This window comes from Camarhynchus parvulus, chromosome 11 (genome assembly GCF_901933205.1).
Source record: "Camarhynchus parvulus chromosome 11, STF_HiC, whole genome shotgun sequence".
Taxonomy (NCBI): Eukaryota; Metazoa; Chordata; class Aves; order Passeriformes; family Thraupidae; genus Camarhynchus; species Camarhynchus parvulus.
Window position 1 is genome coordinate 6,167,642 of NC_044581.1, and position 24,225 is coordinate 6,191,866.

General features: G+C 37.0%; 1 protein-coding gene across 1 annotated transcript in view; it reads right to left on the minus strand.

Annotated features, from left to right (window-relative positions):
• Positions 1 to 24,225, minus strand: part of WWOX (WW domain containing oxidoreductase) — a 474,870-nt gene that overhangs the window by 448,925 nt on the left and 1,720 nt on the right. The window contains 5 exon segments of the mRNA XM_030956219.1: positions 6,047 to 6,082; positions 6,084 to 6,154; positions 21,466 to 21,644; positions 22,166 to 22,223; positions 23,483 to 23,547. Of these exon segments, the coding sequence (XP_030812079.1) occupies positions 6,047 to 6,082; positions 6,084 to 6,154; positions 21,466 to 21,644; positions 22,166 to 22,223; positions 23,483 to 23,547 (409 nt within the window).

Below are 24,225 nucleotides of genomic sequence, written 5' to 3' on the forward strand. Positions count from 1 at the left end.
TGACAAATAATCAAACTCTATCAGTTGTATGTATCCATACAGCACCAGTGCAGAGCTAACTGCAGATGAAAATGTAAGTGTGAAACAGCTCAGCTGCAGCCAGTACATCAACTCTGCAAGTAACTGCTATCAGTATTCAGGAGGATGCCCAACCCTGAAAGTTAGGGGCTTAACACATCTGCTATATAATTCAGACTCTGTTTTACAGCAGTTTCATTACTAACCATAAAAACTGTAACAGTGGAACTGTATAAACAAACTGAACAGTGTTTTTACTGTAAAACATGAATGTAATATAAATATTTGCCTTTCCCTTTTCTCAGCATCTGTAATGAAATCAAATTCATGCCATATGTTTATGGTGTACAAAAAAAAAAGATCTCAACAATCTATCCATGTAAATGTTGATTGTACTGTTCCATGTTTTTAACTTGATGTGGGGGGATTTTTAAACATCTGGATTTGGAAAATAGCTTTACAGCACACATCACTCTCTTAAGGTTTCTCAACTGAGCAGATTACTCACAGAAACTTACTGAATTCTTAAACATTATGGCCAAAATCTGGTCATACATTCACATTGGTCCCAATGAGTTGTTGCCAGCAACAGAACTGGGTAATGTTTATACTGTCAATTCTCCACAAGTAACATACGGTCTGATTGCACTGCAATTAGTTAATTAAAAGATCCCTTCGTTTCAGAAAAATCTGGATCACATCCTGAAGAAATAAAAAAGGCCTTATAGTCAGCAGAGGCAATAATTCTTTAGTTGGAGTGTCCACAGCTGCAAGTGAGACAAATGGATGCAGATTTTTTTTTTTGCATTACCAGTTCATTTAATACAAGATACTGCCCCTTCCTGCAAGGCCTTTTCCCCACAGCAAGGTTTGGACAACTCCCTTTAACATGATTCTTCAGCATGGGCACTGCTCAAGCATTGGAAAATGAAATATGTCCAGATATTGGAGGCCTTTCTAAGTGTATATTATACTGTGATGGCATGTGAGCCAGCAATACATAGTTTAGGGTATCTTGCTTTGAAACAAGACAATTCTTTATCACAAAATAATAACAGAATATTGGAAGCAATATTCTCATAGAAATTACTGTGCTCTACTTGTAGGATATTCTGAAATATTTCCTATTTTGAGGATTATTTTTAAGAGCTTTTTTTTAGCACCACTTTGGAACCCTTTGATTCTGTACTAACAGACTGTGGTTTCAGTCAGCATTTACTACATCTCCAAAGCCATCTCCTAGGCAGTCTCCAGCTTTTCCCATAAATTGAAACCTGTCACTAACCATGAGGAGGTTTGCAAAAAATTCTAAACCAAGGACAGCAGTGGAGACCAAACACTTTATGGGAAAACAGAGTCCCTTCATTGAGGGGGAAACACACCCAGTGACCACATGAAAACTGCTGCCCATGGACTGGTAAACGTGCCCAGTTTGCTTCTCATCTTTCTGCACTTCACAGGATCACAACTGGAATACAAAGACTCACTTATCAGGTTTTAATTTCATTCAGTTACTTAATCAGCAAGAATATAAATCACTCCTTCAGTGAAGAATACTTCAGGGGAAAGGAATACAGCAAGGAGTCATGTTTGTTTGGTTGGTTTTCTTCACAGCTTTTCTCTCTTGTCACATCTCTACCTTGTGAATCTCTACTTAAAAAGCAAAGTCAAATGTTCTTTTTACAGTTTAATCTAATCTTTAATGTAGCTGTAGGTTTAACATTGAGGAATAATAACCAAAGAAACATTATACTTTTTATGAAATATTAAACTTACAATTTATCTTTTAATATGTACTTCAAAGACTATTTGACAGGAATAAATAAATGAGAGCTTCTTGGCAAGAAAAGCTGTGATTTATGAAATACTTTATTCATTCATATTCTTAAGTATTTTCTTGAGAATACCACTAACATCTGGAGCTATGCACTCTTATCCAAACATTCTGCTCATACTCAATTAGAAAATTATATCAATAATAATGTAAAATAAATTACCTAGCCTCTCTTCCTGGAGCATAGATTTCCATGTTTGTCAGAGCAACTATGTGTACAAACAGCACTGTAGTGTTTTTCATTAAGCCTCAAAGTCAATTAAGCTACGAATTGGAACAATCATTCCTCCTTTGCAAAGTATTGATATTTTTCTTGGCTGCTTTCAGGCCTTTTCACTACTCAAGGAGAGATTTATGTTTGACAATTTCTTTCTGATTAAAATGAATCATAACTCTAGAATTCTAATTTCCTCTTTTCCGAGCAAGAAATTATCAAACAGTTTTAAATTGATATTGAACGTCATCGTGCATGAACACTCATTTTCCAGATATCAAATGGAAAGCTATACTGATCTCTCTTTTTATCTGCTGCCTTTACACACTTTCTCTTCTTTTTTCTGTCTATATAAATGCATGTGTATAAACATTAGATTGCACCAATATAATCAACTATACCCCTCCATAAAAATTATATTTGATAGACCAGCCAGACCAATCACATTAAAACTTGTCACAATGCTTTACACAAGGCAATTACCCTTGATTTGCAATATTAGCAAAATTCTGCTGTAGTTTAGAAAGAAAATAACTGGAATACTGCAGGTTGCAAACAAATGTCACTTAACCAAAGTAATTAGCAAGTTTATATGGGTAATCCCCACTCAAATGGCTCAAATTCCCTATAAAATAGCTCTTCAGGCATAAATTGTTACAAAGAAAGTTCTCTAGATTTGTCTACAACAGCCAGTTAAGATCAGTTTTCATTTGCTTTTTAAACATAATGACAGCTAATCTGAAAAAAATCTTATTTTCTCCAATTATTCCTGCTTTTTTTCTCTAAATCTTAACAATTGGATTTTCCCAAGCCATTTAGCAGTCCCATTTTGTCTTTATAAACCTGATTTTCAGCTTTCACTACAAGCAAACTGAAACTGCATTTTTTGCCTAACAACTGATTCCAAAGTACAGCAGGCCCAGAGCAGAGAGGTGTTTCTGCAGACACTCAGTCTGTGGCATTCCAGACAGGGATGTCACAAAGAGACTCGCTAGGGGACCCAGCTGGCTGGTTTTCCTTAGTACTGTTATTTTATGTACACAATACTTTATTTTTAAATGCTGCATTGCACTAGGTTTGATTTGGGTTTTGCTTTTTTTTTTGGGGCTTGGCAGAGGTGGTGGTTGGGGTTTTAAAAATTACAGGTTTTTCCATATATATATTTCAGGCTCTAATGCAGCCCATCAATTGGATAACTGTATCAAAATTTGAAATGACACGTTGTTCTGTTACACACTTTTAATTATCTTCTTACAAAGTAGGTGGAACTCTTTTGTATCTACAAAGAGCGGAAAAAGAAATATTCTGTGTCCAACATCTAAGCCTTGAGTACCAAAGGATACTGCCCCACAGTAAAGTCAGCATAGTGCACACATTGCTTTTGGTAATATACATGTTTTGATAGAAATACCAATTATATTACAACAACTTATAGTAAAATTCCACACTTAGGACAGGTAAACCCACCAGAACTCCATCTGGCAACAGTTTGCGATTGGTTGTTTTTATAAGAGCATATTTCATGCAAATGAAAAGAGGTTTGGGAATCCAGTTGAAGAATGTATTTATCAGATTTCTACCCCTCAAATTACTGGAGGAACATTGTATTTAATAGTGCAGCTCAGAAACTGAATCTCAAAGATGTACAAGAAAATATAAAACAAGTGGATAGCACTATTGCTACTGAAAATCCTACCTGAGTACCATGAGCTTCAGGCTTGGTGAGACTGAACCTAACCAGCTGCATCTTTCTTTAAATTGATTCCAAATTGAAAAGTAAATCAACTTCCTTTCAATAATTTTGCTTTCCCCAGGAACAGAGGAGACAAAATTCTGTTCATGCTTTGAAGATCTTTCTAACAGAACAGTTGCAGCTACATATTGAGAATTCATCTCAATCAGATGCAGAGGTTGTTGGCATTTTTTTAAACTCTTTCATTTTTAGGAAAGGATTTTCAATTAACAACTTCCTGTAGTTACACCTATAAGCTAAAAATTAATATTTTACATCCATATTTTAATATTAGAAGCAAATCAGTCAAATTAATCTTTGTCTGTTTGTTTTCAGTAGCTGATTTTGGGGCTGGATTTTGTGTTTGTTTTCCTCAAGACTGCTTACAATTTGATGTAAATTTTAAGCATCTTGTAATTCATCAACTAATTCTCTCCTGGTTACACACTCCAAGTAATTAAAGTTCAGTAATAACTTATTCTTTCTGCTCCAGCACCTGCATTTCATTTGTTTATTTTCCCAGAGTCATAAATCTGAGGGACTGTCAAAGTGCCATAATATTAGTGCAATAATCAAAGTTAATTAGTCCCTCTCAATAAACAACAACAAAGCCATTACAAAGATGCATTGAAGGTTTTCCAGCTACCAGTTTACAGATGAGACTCTTTTTCTGAACAATTAGAATTTGAAAACTGTTAGTAAATAAATGCAGTGTTTCTGAAGTAATTTGACCTTCAACGTTCTTCATTCAATTAACAACTCATTAACTTTGGGCGAGATAATACAGGTATTTAAGACAAGTATTCTGAACTCCCATTGTCTTCAAAGTGGTCAGAGATATGGTTAGGATTAAGAGGGTAATGGGATATTTTTCAAATAAAAGATGTTCACCACTGCCTAATTTTAGTTAGATAAAACCCATATAAACAGCCATATTTAGCTGGACTGGGACTTTCAAATTCAGAGTATCACCAAATCCAGTTCTATTGAAAAAGAATAGACACTATGCTGGCCTCTGTTGGAATTCTCTTAGAATTCTATCATATTGAATTTTTTTTTCATTTAAAAAATAAAGTTTTAATGGGATGAAAGAAGCAAGAAAGACATTTTTCCCAACCAACCCTTTACTGTAAATCAGTCATATGATCTGGGCAAGAGAAAAAGACCTAAATCCAAAGACTGACTCTTCATGAAACTCGTGGTTACAAAAATTAGCAGTATTGAAAGCATCACTTATCTGGAAATACATGTAAATAAGCACCATTTGTTTTGCATTAATAAATATTATAATTATCTTTAGACTACTTATGTGTAAATATTAATACTACTGAGTGCTCTCCCATGTCATCTGGGAGCAGCTGAAATACTTTGAGAGCTCAGGAAATAAAAGCAAAACACTCATCACTAATTTTAGCTGGAAAGAAATAGAAATCCAAGAATCTGATCCATTGGTCTTTTATTCATTTAAGTGTAGAGATGTCACCACATTCTCTCATGGAAGTCAGCAATCCCAGCAAGCTCAAACAAAAGTAGCCTGCAATCCTTGCTAGCAAATAAATGATTGTGGGAGGAATAAATTAGGACAGCTTAATATATTTTAATAAAGGGCTTAGAAGATCATTTTAAAAAACTGGGGATCAGGTAAAGGAATCAAAGAGCAACAAGGCAATAGATGGGACTGAAAAGCTGGTGTTTGTGTGAGAAAAATGGGAGAAAAATGAAAGAAAGTGGGAAGAAGCTAGAAGGAAAAAACCACTGTGAGAGCCTGGCAGCAGGGGTGTAAAGCCTGATGAACTCAGAAAAGGAGAAAAATTCTTGTGTTTCAAAAGTACAAAAATGACCCTCTGAAATCTCTCACTATGGAAAAATTATGGGCAAAACACTGTTTTTGGAGGACTGTGCCCATCCTCCTTTGGGTAGTCATTCACTTTGGTTCTGGAATGTCCTTTCCTATGAACCAAGCCTCAGTGGTTCTTCCAACCATTTTTTTCCCCTTACAAAGCATCCACAAAGATGGATAACAGCACATCAAGCCTTGCAGTCCAACACACTCACAAGGAATGAAAAATCTCCATCACCCACGCACGAGCAGCTGAGCAGGGCGTTACCCATAAGACAAATGACTTTTTGCTCAGATTGTGGCACATGCCCATGATTGTGGCAGTGCTGAGTGTGCCTGCTGGCAGTGCCCAGAGGATGTCAGACCTTGCAGAGCCCAGCCCTGTGCTGGGCACTGATGTGCACTCACCCATTCCTCCAGGATGCGCTGCACGGCCGCCATCGCCTCGCGCCGGGCTCCTGCAGGCCAGGATCACACACGCCCCGTGCAGGGCCAGGGACTTGGCGGTTTCAAAACCTAGGATAAAGCATGGTCCTAGTCACAAACACATCCCAGGAGCAACACAGAGCTATAAAATTACCTTTTTAAGTGCAGCTATTCTACCTGCAGTCTGGTGACGTGAGAGCCACCTGGACTCGGCTTTTAAGAGTACACATGAAGAAACACAGACACCTCAATTTGACCAGGTCTTCTGGACAATAATTGTGTGTATTTTGTGCAAAACAGGTTTGGCATCTTCAAAAAACAGACTCAACTTCTCAGCCTACTGGTGTCCTCAGCTGTTGGAAGGGCAGGATTGGATGTGCTCTTTCCTTGTTTGACTGTGCACAATGTGCCACACAGAGAGACTGCACAGCCACTGTGCCTGGCAACTTCATCTGGAAGTGACAGAGCATGAAACACTGGGCTCAGGTCTCTTTAGATACACAGTTGGCCTCAGAGTCATCAATCTGAGGACCACCTGTGGCGGGGGAACAAAACGTTGTTTCACAATTCAATTCACTAATGAAAAGCTGCATAGAAGTCGGTCCAAAGTAAACTTCATTAAATGGGAAAAAATCTGTGAGAATTTAAAACAGGAGATGAGGACTTTTGGGTAGAGCAGAATGCCCATGAAGTGCAGAGAACTGAGCCAGAACCTGGGTTTCTACCAGGAGTGAGCTACTACATATTTGTGATGCAGTCAATGGTATCACTGGGTGTCCATCTCCATGGAGAACTGTGCCAATGACAGGAATTGCTTTCTAGCTGAAAGAGGCATAACACAGCTTAATGAGTTCAATTAGAAAAGCCTCAACTATGAAAGGAAGAATCAAACTGAAATGCCCAACAATCTGAGTATGTGAAGAATGCAAAGAGAAGAGGCATTTGTTTTAGCGTTATGACATTTAAAGCATGTTCATAATTTCCTGTTAAAAACTGTTTACCAAAAAGCCTATGAAGATGGGCTGTCTCACTTCCAAAACACCCTGGAGCAGCAAAACCCAGTTACAGCACAAAACATAACTTATATTATAGAAACAACAGACACCAAGACAAATTTATACAATTTTCTGCAATTACATACTTATGGTATTTAAGTCCAAGCAATTTTCCTGTATCTCCTTTAAAGCCATTCACTGCACCAAGAAACTTTAATTACCTGGGTAATTCATTGCATGCACATGAATTCAGCTACAGCATATGCAAAGATTTCCCTTGTTCCTAATTCCACTTTAAGCATATTTAACTAGAATTTTTCATGTAACTAATCTAAGATGTACCATTAGCTAGCTGTTATGCTTCTTGTTTTGCACAAGAATACTTATTTTGACTAGCTGACTGTATTATTAAAAACTAGCTGAAATGCCTGGGAATAGTTTTTATTGTTAAACAAAGATTGAGAGCTGGTGGCCAGATTAATTAGCAAAGCATGATGATGTTTTGCTAACTCTACCCCATGTCACACTGCGCAAAATAATCAACTGTGCAAAATAATAAATTCCATGCCATTCTCCCCTGTAGTTAATAACTTCATACTCATTATAAACTAAGTAAGTTACCTGCTGTGAGTTTAGTTCATTTTATGCCATCTCAACTGTTCCCTGCAAATGTGGAGAGCAGTGTTAAGCACTTCTCTTTAGGATGTCCTTGCTCTTCTCTGAGCTTCAAAGAGTGATTCTTCACCCTTAGGCAGACGTGTTCTGATCTTTACATGAAATCATGTGCTAAAAAACCTCCATCTCAATGTTGTCAGAGGTGAAGTGCTGACATGTCTCCCCATCAGACATATTTTAAACTAATTCACAAACAGTCCTGCACTTAATTTAGGACAGATACACCTGCAACTTCTAACTGGAACACCTGAAGGAGAAGTTTGGAAGCACCTCAGTATCCAAGTCTTTTTACAGCTTTAGCTCTCTGGTTCTTCTGCAACAGTTAATGCTTTTTTCTTCCCCCCTAGTATCAAAAAGCTTAGACAGGTAAAGCTTCCTTCTTCCCTTAGCTTCTAGCAGGCTGGAAAACATCTCCTGTCAGATTCACTGTGTTAAACTAAGTCTGTTCTTCAGCAAAATGCAACTATATTTTCAATATACAGTAAATTTTAAAACCTCAGCCTAACACATGGATTGAGTGAAGTACAAAACTATTTAAACTCTATCAATAAAAATCTTACCTCTCTATAAAAATTACCATTGACTCACAATCCACACTGAATGTGGTTTCACACACCAAAGTTAAACCACAAAGATCATAAACACCCAAACAGTAAAACCTTGAAGAAAAAAATCACAGCAGGGTTACATAGAAAGAGAAGCCTAAATAACTATGTAAGGGACATGCACAATTAAGGAACCAGAGCAACCTTAATTCTTAATTACAAAAAACCTTAATTACAACAATAACTCTGTGGACTTCAAAAGAAGTAAAGATTTTCTCAATACTTCACTTAATCTGAGACTGCCACCACTTAGGGACACAGCCTTTTTACAGTGAGGGGACACTAACAGCAATGACATTATTTCTTGGAAAAGAAACCAAGTGATATTCTCCAGAGGTGAATCTTCCCTGTACCACAGCACCAGGTTATTGCAGAGCTACTTAACACAGGTAAAAGAGACAGCACAGCTCACTGCCAACAAGTTACACACTAGTTGTGGGGGTTTTAAAAGTAGGGAAAAGTACACTAGAAAAACAGCACAGAATTACAGACTTGGGCATCAAGGTCAACCAATTACAAGGAATAAAAGAGACTCTTCCCCCAGATGTGACAGGAGAATAACATACTTAACTAACATCCACTTTGGAAAAGTAATCACTGCATTGTATGGAGTATTTAAATAAACTATTTTGAGCAAATGTTTTATAAAACTAATTTCAAGCAATTGCCCTGGAAATCTCAAGTTTGTGCTGAGATCAACTACTCTTGCTGCTGGTGCTGTGGCTGAACGAGCTCTAATCCGACACTCAGAAGTGAAAATCCTCTTTAAGAATAAGACATACATGGGGATAAACATTATGGCACAGTTCTACATCACCAGCTAACCTAAAGGACTGGGAGCAGAACTAACAAGAGAGCTACAAGCATATGGGATTTGCTAGAGACATTTAAAACCCTTCAGCCCTTCCTTACAGAATTTGTTCATAAAGACTCAGAAATTAGCACTCAATTTCATTCTTCATCTTCTTCCATGATTGTTCAATACTCCCACATTCCTGGCTATCTGCAGTCACTGCTGCCACTGAATTTTGGTGCAGATTTTCAGCTAATGGTGTCAATTAAGAAGCAGTTAGCATCGCTCAATTAATGCCAGCTACACTGTGTCAACACACACCAGATGAGAACAGGGCTCTGTCCAATGGTGCAACCTCCTCTGTAAAACACAGAAAAGGATTCACTGAATGGAAAAGTATTTCAGCTATTTCTTGTTTAAACAGAGAGCATACAGTCCATCAATCAGGGGGGATATTTTGTAAAGAATTTGCACCAGGCCATCACACACTTTAAAACATTCCTTTATTTCAAATATAAAGAGGTTTGAATACACAAGAAAAATTCAAAAACATTTTAGACAATAGCAAGTTTTCTTCAGCTTCTCTACCTTTGCCCAAATACTCCAGGATACCTTGGAGCTGTCCTTTACCACAATTTGAAACACAATGATGTCATCTTTCTTTGAACAGCTCAGTTCTCAGTGTAAAAGCCTACAGGGTTTGCTTGCAACAAACAGTCTTTAAAACTCAAAACAGACTCTCATTCCAACTGCTGCATCTCAGCAAACAGACTGTTTTCTGATTCTGGGGACTCAAGAGAACTACATATAATCAAAAAAGAAACCTGTGTCATAGAAATCACTTAGATTTCTTCAAATCTGGAAGACCTAAACACCAGTGAAAGTGGATCAACACTTCCTCAGAGCAGGAGTAAAGATGATTCAAATGTTCTACAAACAAAGTGATAACGAATTCTTTTCAGGCTGAAATACTGCAACACTGAGGTGTGATTTAGAGAAGAATCTTCTGCAACTGGGATCACTGCTGCCTGTGCTGGTGGATCCAGAGTGCAGCATCCAACAGAGCTCACACAAGCACATGCAGAACATCACATCATTGACAAACTCACACCTTTCACAGCCAAAAAAGCACCACACATTCCACATCAGGATTGCTTGGCCTCATCCACTCTGCTTCAGTACAGATATTTAGGATAAAATCTTAAAATTCAACTTGCTCCAAATGCAAGTTTTCAAGCAACTAAAGCACTAAGATATTTTAAGAGACTCAATTTAAAACAAGCAATTCCCAGAGAATACTAATGCTGCCTTTGTTCCCATGTGTTTACAGACACAAGGCAATGACACATACTAATATTTTTCATGGCAAAGTGTGATTTTTATATGAAAGATACATCCTGCCTCTCCCTTTGTGTATAAATTGGACAAACGTGTTTTTCTTGGAGGCATGAAGCACAGAAAAAGCCAACACAAACGAAACAGGATGAGTAATGCATTGGTTCTGTTTTCCATCTAACCAACCCAAAACTATGCACTTCTTACACTTTTTTGCAGTACACTACCCTGGGTAAGGCCAAGTTATTCTTGACAGTAAGTGCACTGCTTTTGTCACTGACAAAACCCCAAAATATCTTGTTTCCTCTGAAGGGAGCACAAGACTAAACAAACATTTTAAAATGCCCTTAAATTAATGGGATTATAAATATCTGTTGCTGTAAAAAATTTAAAATGCATCATTTGAGGGTAAGAAAGCTGAATTTGTGATGGATGGTGCTGCAAGCAAGCAAGAACCCAGCACAGGGACCATGTCAGGCACATACATCACAAATGTGCTGCAACTGAGAGCCATGGGGCTGCAACCAGACCTGGTATCTGCTCCAGCTCACTGCCCAAACACACCACCAACCCAACTCTACAAGGTCCTCACTCCAGACATGAAGGAAGCTGGGATTTGAGGCCTTTGAGCTGTTTCACCCAACCCTGATCAGTATCTCAGCTACCCAAAGGTCCCACAGCAGATCCAAACACGCACTGCAGATCCTTCATGGTGCAAAGGAGCCACTTCCCAGCATAAACACTGGAATAACAGCCAAGGGCTTCAGCCTGGAATGAGCCCTGGAGTGGGAATGCACCACATTAAATCCATCATATCTGGAACTAGGGATTATTCTGTTTGAACTTTTTATTCTCAGTGTTTCTTCAAGCATAGAATAAATTCCTGTTTTCTTTTGATTGTCTTTAAAAATGACAGTGTGGTTTCCTGCAAGCCAAGGTAGCCAGTTTTCCTAACACAAATCAATTACTGTAATTTAAAAAAAAATCCAAATATAGCCAAATGCTAAATCTTTTAATGTTTACAGAGAATTTATTAAAGAGCTTATTTTTCTGTTTGTATACAATTTTTTCCATTGTAACAGGTAACATATTATGAAGGCAGACAGGCATCTGATAATGAAGCAACACAACTTCCCATTTTCTAAATAGAAACAACCGTTCCACCTGAAAGTGTATTTAAATGTATTGTTACCAAGTCAAGTCAAATACAGTTACAGTTTAAAAGAAACCTGGAATAGCACTTTGTCTCAAAATAAGCAGAACTTACTTTAGTGTGACTCATATTCTTTATTTTAGTAAAAAACCTAAATTATTCAGAATTATAAATGCTTATATTCATAAGGGATAAAAAATATTTTGTTAGACTGTAGTTATGTTAACTACTTCTATTTTTGCTCCAAAATAAACACTTCCAAATTAAACATTTAACTGAAATCTGGAATAGCAGAAAACAACAGATCTGCCCATAATGTAAGTCAACATCAAACCAGCATCTTGATGAAACCTGGATCAGGTGTGAGCAGTCAAATTTGCTGTGACATTCAGGGCACTCCATGTCTCAGCAGTAATTACTCCTGAAGGTTTGGCAGCTGTGGGATAAGTGACCAGTTCCTTTGTTTATTTGCTTAAATAAAGCCAGTCTATTTATAAATACCAACACTTGAATACATTATTAAGGAAATAAATAACCTTTCTGTGCATGTTGCTGTTAATCAGATTTTTTTAAAAAGTTCCAAGTTCAGAGAAATAGGGTTGACAAACTTCTCTAAAGCTGCTCTTTGCAGCAGCTTTTGGCAACACAAGAGTTTTTCCCACCAAAGCAAAAATGGACAAAAAAAGCCAGAAACTGTCTAGTTTCTTTTCAAGTACACTTCTGTTCCTCTGTTAGCCAACACTATCATAGGTTTCTGTACTGCTGAGCTGAGCCCTAATTAAACATAATAAAAAAATTAGTTGCATGTTTTGAATCTCCTTTTGGCAAGTACAACAGTGCAATGTTAATAAAAGAAGTAAATTCAATAAAGAGGAATACTTCATCCAAGGCAGAATAATTAAAAGACATACTGTGCTGTCAGCTAAAGTGCCAGATCCTCCCAGCTTTAATCTCAAAGTCATTTCATGAGAAATGTTCACAGTTATGTAAAGATACAGAGAAAGTGCTACAACATAAACTGGACCAATTTTTTTTCTTAAAACAAACTTGATATTTATTTATATCAGTTACACAAACAGTGAAAGATTTTAAAATGCACACTAGACATTTTACAGATAAATAATAAAACAAGGTTCTGTCCTAAAAAGCTCACAGTTCAGCTTACAAAAAAAAAAAAGAGGCAGCTTAGGGAATCAAACATCCAGAGCCAGGTCCTGTTCTAAGGAGCTCACATTTTGTATCAGGGGGAAAGGAACAGACTGAAAATTAAAACAACACTACCTGATTTCTGGCAGTCTCCACCCACCTCTGTCTTTGGGCCATATAAGACAATTTGTTTGGTTTGGCAGCAAAGGAAGAGTTTTATAATAAAAGAGCCATTTGAGGATCCTGCAGAAAGACCTGAGTACAGGAAAGATGCATTCATTGGTCTCTAGTTCAAACCTGGCAAACCTTTGGGTGTGCTTTAAACTACGAAGGGAAGAGGGAGGTGGGAAGCTGTTATGTAACTCAAATGATCCATCATGTACTTCCAACACACAAAGTAAGGCAGGAGATGGAGTTCTGAAACAAAAGATGGAGAATAAGAACAGTATTAACAAAAAGTGTCTGTACACAAAAGCAAGGAGAATGGATAACAAGCAAGAATTAGAAGTCAATAACAATGTAAGGCCATGGGCAAAAAAAAAAAAAACAAACCACAATTGAAGACCTCTTTGCCACACCTTCAAGAAGTGCATGAAAACATGCCATGCATCTTCCCACAGCAAAATTAATTCGTGTCTTTTTAGGAGACACTTAAAGTCTATCTGCTAACAGCTGGAACACCAGCAGCCCACCCAAGAGCTCAGTGACAACCATCCTCTACAGCAATAACAGTTACACACTCCAAGTTTTTTTCCTCAATTCTATTAAAGAAGCCTCTCTCTGCCTTACATTCCAGGTACACAACTTTTTGTTTTGCCAGAGATGAGTGTTTAAAGTGCCAGATGCAAAGAGCAGAACCAAGAAGTCTCAAGCTCAAGCTCTATTCCCTGGACCACAGACTCAATTCACAAACAGACACAGAGAGACACCTTCCCACAGATCACAATCTCCATTCACTCACGACGCCAAAAGTGTGCTGCCAAATAGGTCATGAACGTCTTTATGCACTCTTCTTTGCTTAGCAAGGCATAAAATAATCCAATTTTACCTTCAGAATTAAAAATCTTTAAGCAAGAGTGAGTTTATACCCCTCAGCATCTGCTCACAGCTGGACACAGACCCAAACAAATAAGGCTTTCTTAAAAAAAGCTTTCTTTTTAGTTGCTGTATTTTCTACTCTTAATATATCTTAATTATTCTCTGCTGAACAATCAGAATAGCATGCAGAGAAATATATATTTTATCTTGTGACAGAACAATGCAACTCCCACTTTACACTGGAATATGAACATAATCTGTAAATGTGGGTAATTTACTGCATCCATACACTGCTCCATAAGTAAAATAAGGCTATTAATACATTTCTCAAAATCTTCAGTAGCACAAATCAATGTCTACAATGTACAGAAGCAGGACATGCTGCTCATGCTTGCCAGGGGCAGGAGAGGAACACGACCAGAATCTCTGAAGTTCCTGAGTCTCTGAATACACAATGTGATAGTGTCTCCTTCAATTTGGTTGTGATACAGGAGAACAAGCAAACCTCCTCACAAACTTTTAAACTGTCATTTTTTGCACAAAAGGCAGTATTTTGACTAATCACCACAAGAGGGAAAATGCCCCACAAGTTCTATGATTTTGATTTTCATATTAAAAAATAAAGGAAATCCAGTTAGAGAATGTATTGTGTTAAAGCTGCTTGGATAAAGAATAAATAATGAGGAGGCACCAAATGTACTTTCTGCAAAGATAACAGAACCTGGGAAAAATATGAAAAAATTCTAAGCAACATTCATTGTTTGGAACCTTGAGTGACAGTGCATGAACAAGATTTCAATAAATACATCCAGAACTGAACTGTGACAGTTCCTTTCTCACACATATTATTTCTATCAAGAAAGTACAACAACAATCAGAAAACCTAACTTCACCAGGATCTTTAACACATAGAAGACATTAACTATTAATAGGAACTTAGGAACAGTGATTAAAGTAATTATCATTAATTGAAGGAGAGGAAACAAAGTGTATTACTATGAAACAATTCAGATTTGAAGACAGACTGTAGGGAGTTTTCTGAAGCAACAGATGAAGTACTGAAATCCACACTGTAGACGTACAGCAAGAAATCAAAGCCAGCTGGATGTCACAGGAACACAAATACTGAGGTTATGTAGCTGAACATAAAGCTACAGAGATCTCACATATTAAATGAGAAGCCAACAGAATAAATGGAAAAAGGAGAAGAAAAAAATCTCCCCTTCACAGAAGAAAAATAAAAACAAGAGAAAGGCATAAGAGTTTAATGTGTGACCTAAAAACTGGAAATACCATTAACTAATTTCAAAAAGGAAGACAAAGTACTTTTGTTTTTGATGGTCTTCCCTTGAGAGCTCCTGAAAGAATGTGACACTTGACAAATTTATTTTCATAAATCACACACTGTCTTTAAAAAAAAAAACCTCTGTACTGTAGACTTGAGGATGAGTGTAAGATCAGTTTCTTTCTCACTGTATTATTCTTATTCTCTAATTCAGACAAAATTCGCGCATCACAAATTCTGAAGATCAAACTCCTTTTAATCAGGTCAGGATTTTGATTTTTGTCTTCCCAGGTTTTTACCTGTGTCCTTTCCCTTCCTTCTTGGTAAGGATTTACTGTTTCAGACCTGAGTTTCAAGACCTTGTAGCACCTCGACACAACCAAGCATGAGAAGCATAAAAAAGACACAGGATACTGTGCACCTACTTAGCATAGAGGTAATCACTAAAAATTTCTGGTACTAAGACAAAAAAAATCATATTAATGAACATCTACAGACGATAACTAGAATTGTCAGCACCTAGAAAAGCCCCTACATGTTTCAGAAGACCCTATCATGAGAAAATACATACATTTACATTTGTATTATTTAGGAATGCATGATAGATGCTGGAGAGGGAAGAGGTTGCTAAATGCATTTTATTCAAACAATTCTTGAAGCACAATGAGTTTTCAAAACATGAAAACACAAAATGATGCAAAGTGTAATCTCAATGTTGCAGCAAGACAAACAATCATGTAAAAGGTCTTTTCACCTCTGGACTATGAAGTATGCATAAAATAATACAAAAAGCCTTTGGGAAATTAAATATTTCAAAAGACAGAAAAGCAATCAAGTTGAAAAGTCTTTCTAGGTAAGAAGGAAGTATCACCTAGGAAGGCTCCCTGTTCTACAAATATGTTTTTCCTCTGTAAAAGGAATACCTGAAAATACAACACAGGCCCACAGCTCAATCCCACCCTTTGTGAAAATATTCCCTTACAAGCAGTAATCATTATTGAACCTTTTAGCCCAGATGTAATTTCTTACATGTTACAACAAGTTTCACATGCACTGTGAATTTCAGCCAAGGTTGATGAAGTTCAATAACTTGGCTAACCAACCATGTGTACTACTCATTACACAAGTAATAAATAGATTCATCAAAATGGACATGAAAAAGCAGTATGAACATCTGACACCATTTTCAGCTTACTCAATAAGAAATATAAATTACAGGAAGTCCAAGGGGACCTCTTAATATTTACAGTATGTAACAAGTAAGCAGTTGGAGCCTTATGTAAAGCAGAGCAATATTAATATTCCTCAATATTAAGCCACAGTTAAAACAGAATGATGGCACTCATGGAAAACTCACTCACTATTACCAGCCATAAATTCTAAGAATAGAGTTCTGTAAGATAAAGAGAACCCTCTTCTATTAATCCAATTTTGAAAATAATAGCTATTAGTAGAGTTTCTTTTTTGTTCAAAGTACATCAATACTAATCCCTGACTGACAGCTTCAAACATCCCACAAGAGAAGGAGTTAAAAATTGCACCCCAGAGGCACACTGCCCTCCATAAATTGTGCTTTTCTACATGAGTGACCCCAATAGTCTACTCCAGCCAAAAATACACTTCATGCAAGACCCAGGCTCTCCTGCAAAAGCACTGTACTTCCATTCCCTCAAAAAACTGGTACAACAAAACTCATGCCTGCTACAAAGGTTTGGACTTTCACAAAGGAAATGCCTGAAAAAAAATAGCTAAGTGCAAGTTTAACTAAGAAGGAAACAACAAAACTTCTACACAGGCATCAACATTTTCATGGTAGTGCTACTCATGGGGTGTAAGATAATTCATGATACATGGAGCCTAAAATTCACCAAAAAATCAAAATATACATCACAGAATACCTCTGTCATGCTTTTAAAAGCCCAATAAATATGAGAAATTCCAAAACCATACAAGAAATCATAAAGTGAAGCTGAAACTCCAGGCAGTAGAGCAAAAGACAATGAACATATTTAAGACAGTCAGACTAACATTCATAAAATCAGGCACTCAGTGATATGGGAAGGGTCTGTTTAATTCCTCCCATATGATCAGAGTTTGACTTAAATGAGTAAAACAGAAAAACTGTTATCATTTATAAAAATTAAATGGCCAGACATTCAAAACAATTTCTTATATCATAAAGCAGATATTTAATTGAGATAGATTATAAGCACATTTCCCAACCTCTTGCATCAGTATGACACAAGTTGCTAACACTGAAGTTCTGTACAAGAAATGAAAGAACCATGGTAACTTCTCACACCAAAATCTTACTGGAGCAGTGACTCATCTTTTAAGCACTGATTTAGCAACTAATCCACAGCTTCTTTCCTGGCTAAGACTTCTCCATTGCACAGAAGTGCCAAAAAAAGAATTCCAAAAAAACACTAAACAACAATCATTTTGAAGAAACAAACTAAAACATGATCAAGGAAAGCAATACAGCAAGCCACACTGTGGCTGGAGCTTCTGTATTTTCTTCAGCCTCTGAAAAAAACCTAACCTGGTTGTTTTGGGCATCCCTTACAAAAGCAAGGCTTCTTTTGACCTTCATCTAGCAGAAAAATCAGAATCCAAGTTTGAGCAACTGCTTGGTTGTGAATACCAATACGGTTTTGTTATAAAATCTTGGAAAAGCATTAAGAAACACCCAGCTTTGTGGAATCTGCCTGACTGGACAGAACAGACCCATTTTGCCCTCCCATTATATTCTTGCACCACTTGCATTTCACCACTCAGACACACTCCAGTCACTGGGTTAGATCAAGTGCACCTGACACAGCAACCAGATCCCATCACAGTCCCATGGTCATACATGATCCTTGAAAACAGACAGCAATTTTTATATAAGTCAGAAAATCATATTAGCTACACAACTGCCTCTCTGACACTAAAGCCAAGTTAAAGTATTTTTTTTAAGAAAGTATCATTTAAGATTGCTTACACATACAGTTGAAAATACCACATCTCTGTAAAATTAAACCTAGAGGAACTGCTGACACACTTTTATAAATTCACAATTCTTACCCTAATAATCAAGAACACAAACAACAGAATTACAGGAGCATTTCCTAAGAACAGCAATAAGCTTTTGTTCAGTATTTTCAAAGAGCAACACAGACCTCTACTGGCAACACTGGGGAACAGGAATCAGTTCATACCAGCAGTAAGTACACAGTAAGGTCTTTCTCTGTTAGGTCGTCATGTTGAGACCTCTAAACAGAAAAACAACGCTCAAAATTGCACCTTCAATTCCTCCCAGTGGAATAAATCTTACTCACAACTGACAATTTACACTATTCATGTTTAAGTGTACAAAGAATATGTTTTTAAAACCAGGACTGACAGCACAAGACTGAACTGCTAAGTCTGTCCTACTTCTTTTTAATACACCAGCTTTACTGGGATCGAAAGTTACCTCAACTTTCTAATGTGATATGCAGACTAAAATGTTGATCGAGCTTGAAAAGTAGATGAGAAAATGTCGTCATCTTATTGCAGGGGCTCCAGACTGTTGTCTCCTTACCACAAAAGTTTCACACCTTCTTGGTGTTTCTCATGGGCAGGTCCTCAGAGCACTGACTCTTTATTCTTCACAAAGCAGCCAACTAACTCCAGTTCCCTTCTCACCCAGCCACCCCACGCTTTTATAGCACTGTTCTTCTCATTGGTTGCAGCTGTGGCCTGTTAAAGTCAGGCCTGTACTGGACTGCACCCATACTTGGACTGCACTGTCAGAAGAAAAAGCTTCAAAAATAAAAAAGAAAATATTTCACTAATAACTCTTGAGCTGCTAGGACCTCTTTGTATTGTAAGAACAGAACCATTTGTTAACCTTTTCCAAGCTGCTAATCAAAAATTAGGTGTTTATAAATGCAATTTTTTAGTAGTTTTTTCCCCCTCACACTTTGCACAGCAATTTTAAGGATTAAGTTAAGAAAGTGGGTGTATAATCTATTCCATAGATTATACAGACCACTTTCCTAATCAGGGATGAAAAGAACCAGCACGGGGCAGACAGTGTCCCTATTTACAGACAAGTTAAGTTAATGGCAATGAGGCAACATGTGACACCACTAAAGCCCTAAAACTGCTGAAGGAATCCAAAGTATTCCCTCAGAAACTAAACAAGCATCTCTATTTTTCACAAGTTCAGGGAGATTTTTCAACTCTGAGGGAAAAAAGTACTCCTGACAAGCAAGATAGATTCACAAATAAAGTGAATTAAGATATCATTCCATCTTTGCTGATCTGTCTTTAACATTGCTATCTTAAAGCAGAGTATATGGATGAATAAAAACATCATTTATGTGTTCATCCATTTTTCAAGGGATTCTCAGCATTTCCCAAACTTTATCTTGAGCATCCAGCAATGCAGTAATTGAAAATGCATTTTTCTGACTGCAGTCTACGAAGTTACAGCTTCATCTTTGTTCTACCCATCCCAAAATAAAACATTTCTCAACAAATGGACAGACACCAAAGCTAGTTATTTTCAAATATACCACTGAAACTCATTTGGACAACTATCAAAGGGTTCAGTTATTTTTTTTCCCTTGCACTATTGAGTACAAATGCTCAACAAGTGATACAATATTTTTATATCTCTTTCTACTTCATGGACAACATTTCCCTCAAATTATTTACACTTACCTTTAAAAGAAAACATTTTGCTGTTCTGAAATCACAGGAATTGTTTACTCCTCAAAATACTGAGGGAGGAAACTATTACCTCCAACAGACACAGAAAATTTAAAGGGAATATCTACAACACCAAGTGGAGCACAGCATTCAAATCCTAAACTGCAAAATAAGCTCCAAACTGGTAAGAGTCCCCTTGAACCAATTAATTAATCCATGGTCTATGGCAACTGGTAGGAAATATCAGACACTGCACAGAACTAAAGCAGCACTAAATGCAATGTGATAAACCAGAGTTTTGAGTTCTACAGGCCCTAACACCATCTGGATCACAAATTTGCTACCTTCATACTTATTGACTCTATGTAAAAGCAAAAACTATTTCAAGCAAGGATATGATTGATTACTTGTGACCAATGCCAATTATAAACTAAGGGAGAAACATTGAAAAAAAATTTGACAAAACCATTGTGTATCTTGGATTAATCTTTTGCCATATTTGAAACATCTCCCACTGATTCAGCAAGGCTGAATGGCAGCTCTGGTCCTGCTGAAGGCAAATCCCTTTGGGTCCAGGTAACTCTTTAAATGTTCAGAGACTGCACAGTTGCATAAAGAACAAATTGTACTGCTGGATGTAATGTAGAGAAATGCTGCACCAAGAATTTGGAACATAAACCTCACTAGAAAGCCCAAATTCATTGAGACAGGTAAGTACAACACTTGCTGCCCCAACTGCAGTGCCAATCTGTAGAAGCACATCAGGCAGGGACAGCAGGATGTCACTGCAAGGCACAGGGAAGCTCTAAATTCTTCATGCGACTCCTGTGCAGTAACACTGCCTTAAATAATTAAGAAATAAAACTCAAGAAAATTCAGATTGGTAAGTCCTGCCATTTTCCAGAACATCCTCAAGGTTTTTCAATGTCCTCAAAAATGCATTTAAGTCAAAATTCTGAACTAAACTAAAAACCACCAAACAGTTTGTATAAGGACTCCTTCAATAATTATGTAATCCCATCACGAAGAAAAAGGCAAAATATAAAAGGCAACAAAAGATCAACAGTCATCTGAATCTCTCCCTCACCCACTATAGAAGCAGTAATATTTAACAGGTATCTAAAAAAGCTAGGTCTGAAAGGACTGATGAACCTGTGATAACTAACAGGGATTACTAAAGGTCATAAACTGTATTTCCTTGAACTAAAGGAGCATTGAGTAAAACATCCTGACACAAGTTCATCATCAAATTCACTTGTAACTACTTTCAGAGATACAAATTCCACAGCTTCCTAAGAAAATCTTACCTGAATTTACTTGAAGTCTTTCTGAATACTTTACCTGACCTGCCCTGCAGCCATACAAACCTGACTCCTTGTCCTAGCCACTAAGATCATCAAAATAAAATTCCCTTCCTTTCACAGCCATCCTTTAGATATTTGCATAATGTTAAATGCCTCCATCAATATTTTTCTAGACAAAAATCAATTGTTTCAGCACTTGATATCTTTCCTGTAGCTCTCCTATAAGCTCCAAATTCTCCACAGATTTTTAAAAAACATCTTTCTAACTAGTGGTTTTATATGAAAAAGTGCAAATCAAGTTTGAAAACCACAAATACAGAGATATTTAAACAAGCAAGTAGGCAGTAAGACAAAGTTTGGCATATTTTACCTTCTGTGCCATGTTAACCTACCTATTCCTGAATTGGCTCCTGTGATTATTGCCACTTTCCCACTCAAGTCACGGCCCTGCAGAATTTCCATTGCAGTACTGTTCCCATCATATTTTTGTCTAGTAGTGGGTTTTACTGGGTTATCTTCTACTGTAAAGGCCAGTCTTGGGTCAAGGTAGGTAGTCCTTTTGTTTATGTGGCTGCAAAAGAACACAAAATCTCAGCTGTTTGAACCCTTCTGGTCTCTGCATTTAGATTTTAGATGTATTTCAACCACTGCTGTGTACAATTCCAGTGGACTACTCAGATTCCCAAAAATCTTTTTTTTTTCAGTTTGGTTGAAATTATCCCAATTATTTTTTTAATCAAACTTTTTTTTTTTCCAGTTGTGACAGCATCCATTAATAATTGTATTTACATACTTCATAAGCCATTCTGAACTTCATGTGAACCGCTGATATAAAAGGCAGAACTTTGTCAGGGAAAAAAAAGAAAAAAAATCTTGTTACATAAGAGAAGATCATGTTATCTTTTATAGCAACTCTATAAAAGGACCCTAAACTTGCAGACACTGCAATATCTGCTTTTGGATTCTGAAGCTGCATTTATTAATCTTTTTGTCTTTCCAGCTGATACTGTCACAGTATCATAACTCAGGAGGCTACTCAGCATGTAACCCAGCTGTCCTCCTTCTACATACTCCACAATTTGAGATACTTACTCTACAAAATAGACTTGTCCATTTTCATCAGTCTCCTGCTCCCATCCATATGGCAGATCTAGGAAGCACATAAAGCATTCACTTTATTCTCAGGCATTAGAATACTCTTCAGTTTGAAGTTTAAGTGATTTCTCAGAGTGATGAGAGAATTCTGCATTGTTTTCTGTAGGTGGTGCAGCTACCTGCTGCCCTTGAGTACAGACCTTGACAGAAGGATTGCTTCCCTAATCACACACAATTGCTCTCTCATGAAAGCACAATACACAGAAGATCTGGTACAAGTGCAATGGCTGGCAGATTAAGTATAAAGACAGTCTAAAAAAATCTTGATAAAGATTATTTCATGTTATAGATCAAAAAAAAACCAGCAAAATGCAAGCATGCTTCCAAGCACAAACAGATCTATACTACTCCCAGTTCAGTATCTATCCCTGCTAAAATAAATAGCAAAAGCATATAGGAAAAGTTATGTGTAACACATACCAAAAGCTGAAAGATCAGAGCCCTCAAGTGGGCATGAGATACAATAAATCAAACCTCAATGATTCCATGAAGTTAGAAGGACAGATAAAAGAAAATGACAAATCTTTACATAACAAATTCTTATATAAAAGATTCTACAAAGGTAGTTAACAGATGGCATTCAGAGTATTTCTAACCTTAACTGGAAAGCACTCATTTCACTTTGACTGACTGAAAACAGTGAAAACATTCCACTTACAGTCAGATTACCAGTGCCAACAGAAACATGGCTTGCCAACAGTGTGCTGTCCCCAGGTACCGAAGCTCCTGGGAAGATTTAAGGCACTGACCCAAGGTCCTTGAGAAGATTTTCCTCTGGAAGTGTCCTGCCACACAGCCTGCCTTCTGTTCTGGCACAAATACTCACAAATAGTTGGGTTGGGGGAGACAGGTAAAATGAGAACTAATGAGGTTTCCTTCTGTGCCAGGGATACTCCTTGATGAAATACATTCTTTGAAGAATATAATCTAATTATAAATATTATCTGATGGACAACAGGAACACAGAACTCCAGCTTTTTACTATATGCTTTACAAGCCACCCTAAAACAAATTCTGTAACCTGGAATTAGCACTTTGGCTTTGTGGAGCAATACGGGAAAGCCATAAAACTGCAAAGTGATCACTCTACACAGACACAATCACAGGTGAGGTAAAACCCCACTGAAATCAGCCATATTCTACAAGCTCAGAATCAGTAACAACTAGGAGGTCAAAATGAGATCAGTTGCAGTTTGTGGAGGAACCAGGTGTTTGTAAGATAATGTCAGTTCATTAGAAAAGTTTAACACAAACCTCCTGCAACACGTTTCCTCTTCCCAGACTTAGGATGTTCCCACTGTGTCTTTTCTTCTAGGTGGCTGCAGGAAAAGAAAAAGTTTAAGAGTTTTTAAAATTGCCCAATAATCTTTCTGACATAACCAAAAATATCCCCACAGTTCTGAAAGTAACTAATCAGAGAGCACAGGAGTCTATAAAAATTCAAATAAATGTCTGACTTCTAACCCAAGTTTTGTTGCTTATGAGAAAGAAAAAAAAAAACAAAAACGCATTTAAAAATAACATTAACAGACTCAGAAAACACCTCAAAAAGATAACAATCCTTGGCAAGAGTAAGGAAGAAAGAAAAAAGAAAAGAATTTATCACCAGCTAGCAATAATAACTCTTCAAATTACAAACGCACCTTTACAAATCAATATTGTTAGGTAGGAGTTTTAGAAAGATGCTTTTGAAAAGTTTTGAAAGGTGCTTTAGAAAGGTTACTTATACTCTAGAAATCAATATTGTTAGGAGTTTTAGAGAGTATAATATAAATAAGTTGGATTTCTATGATCAAGTGTAGCTTTAGACAGGTACGTTTATCCAGAGGCCTTGGACTAGCAGGATATTTATTTAATATGCATAAAAATGGTATCCTACCTTTTCTTCCAATTCAGAGACTTTATTATTTAAATCACTAGCAGGATTAAAATACTCCATTATAAGATTTTTTGCACTATAGACTAATAAGCAAAGTCATGTGCACATAAACAAGGTC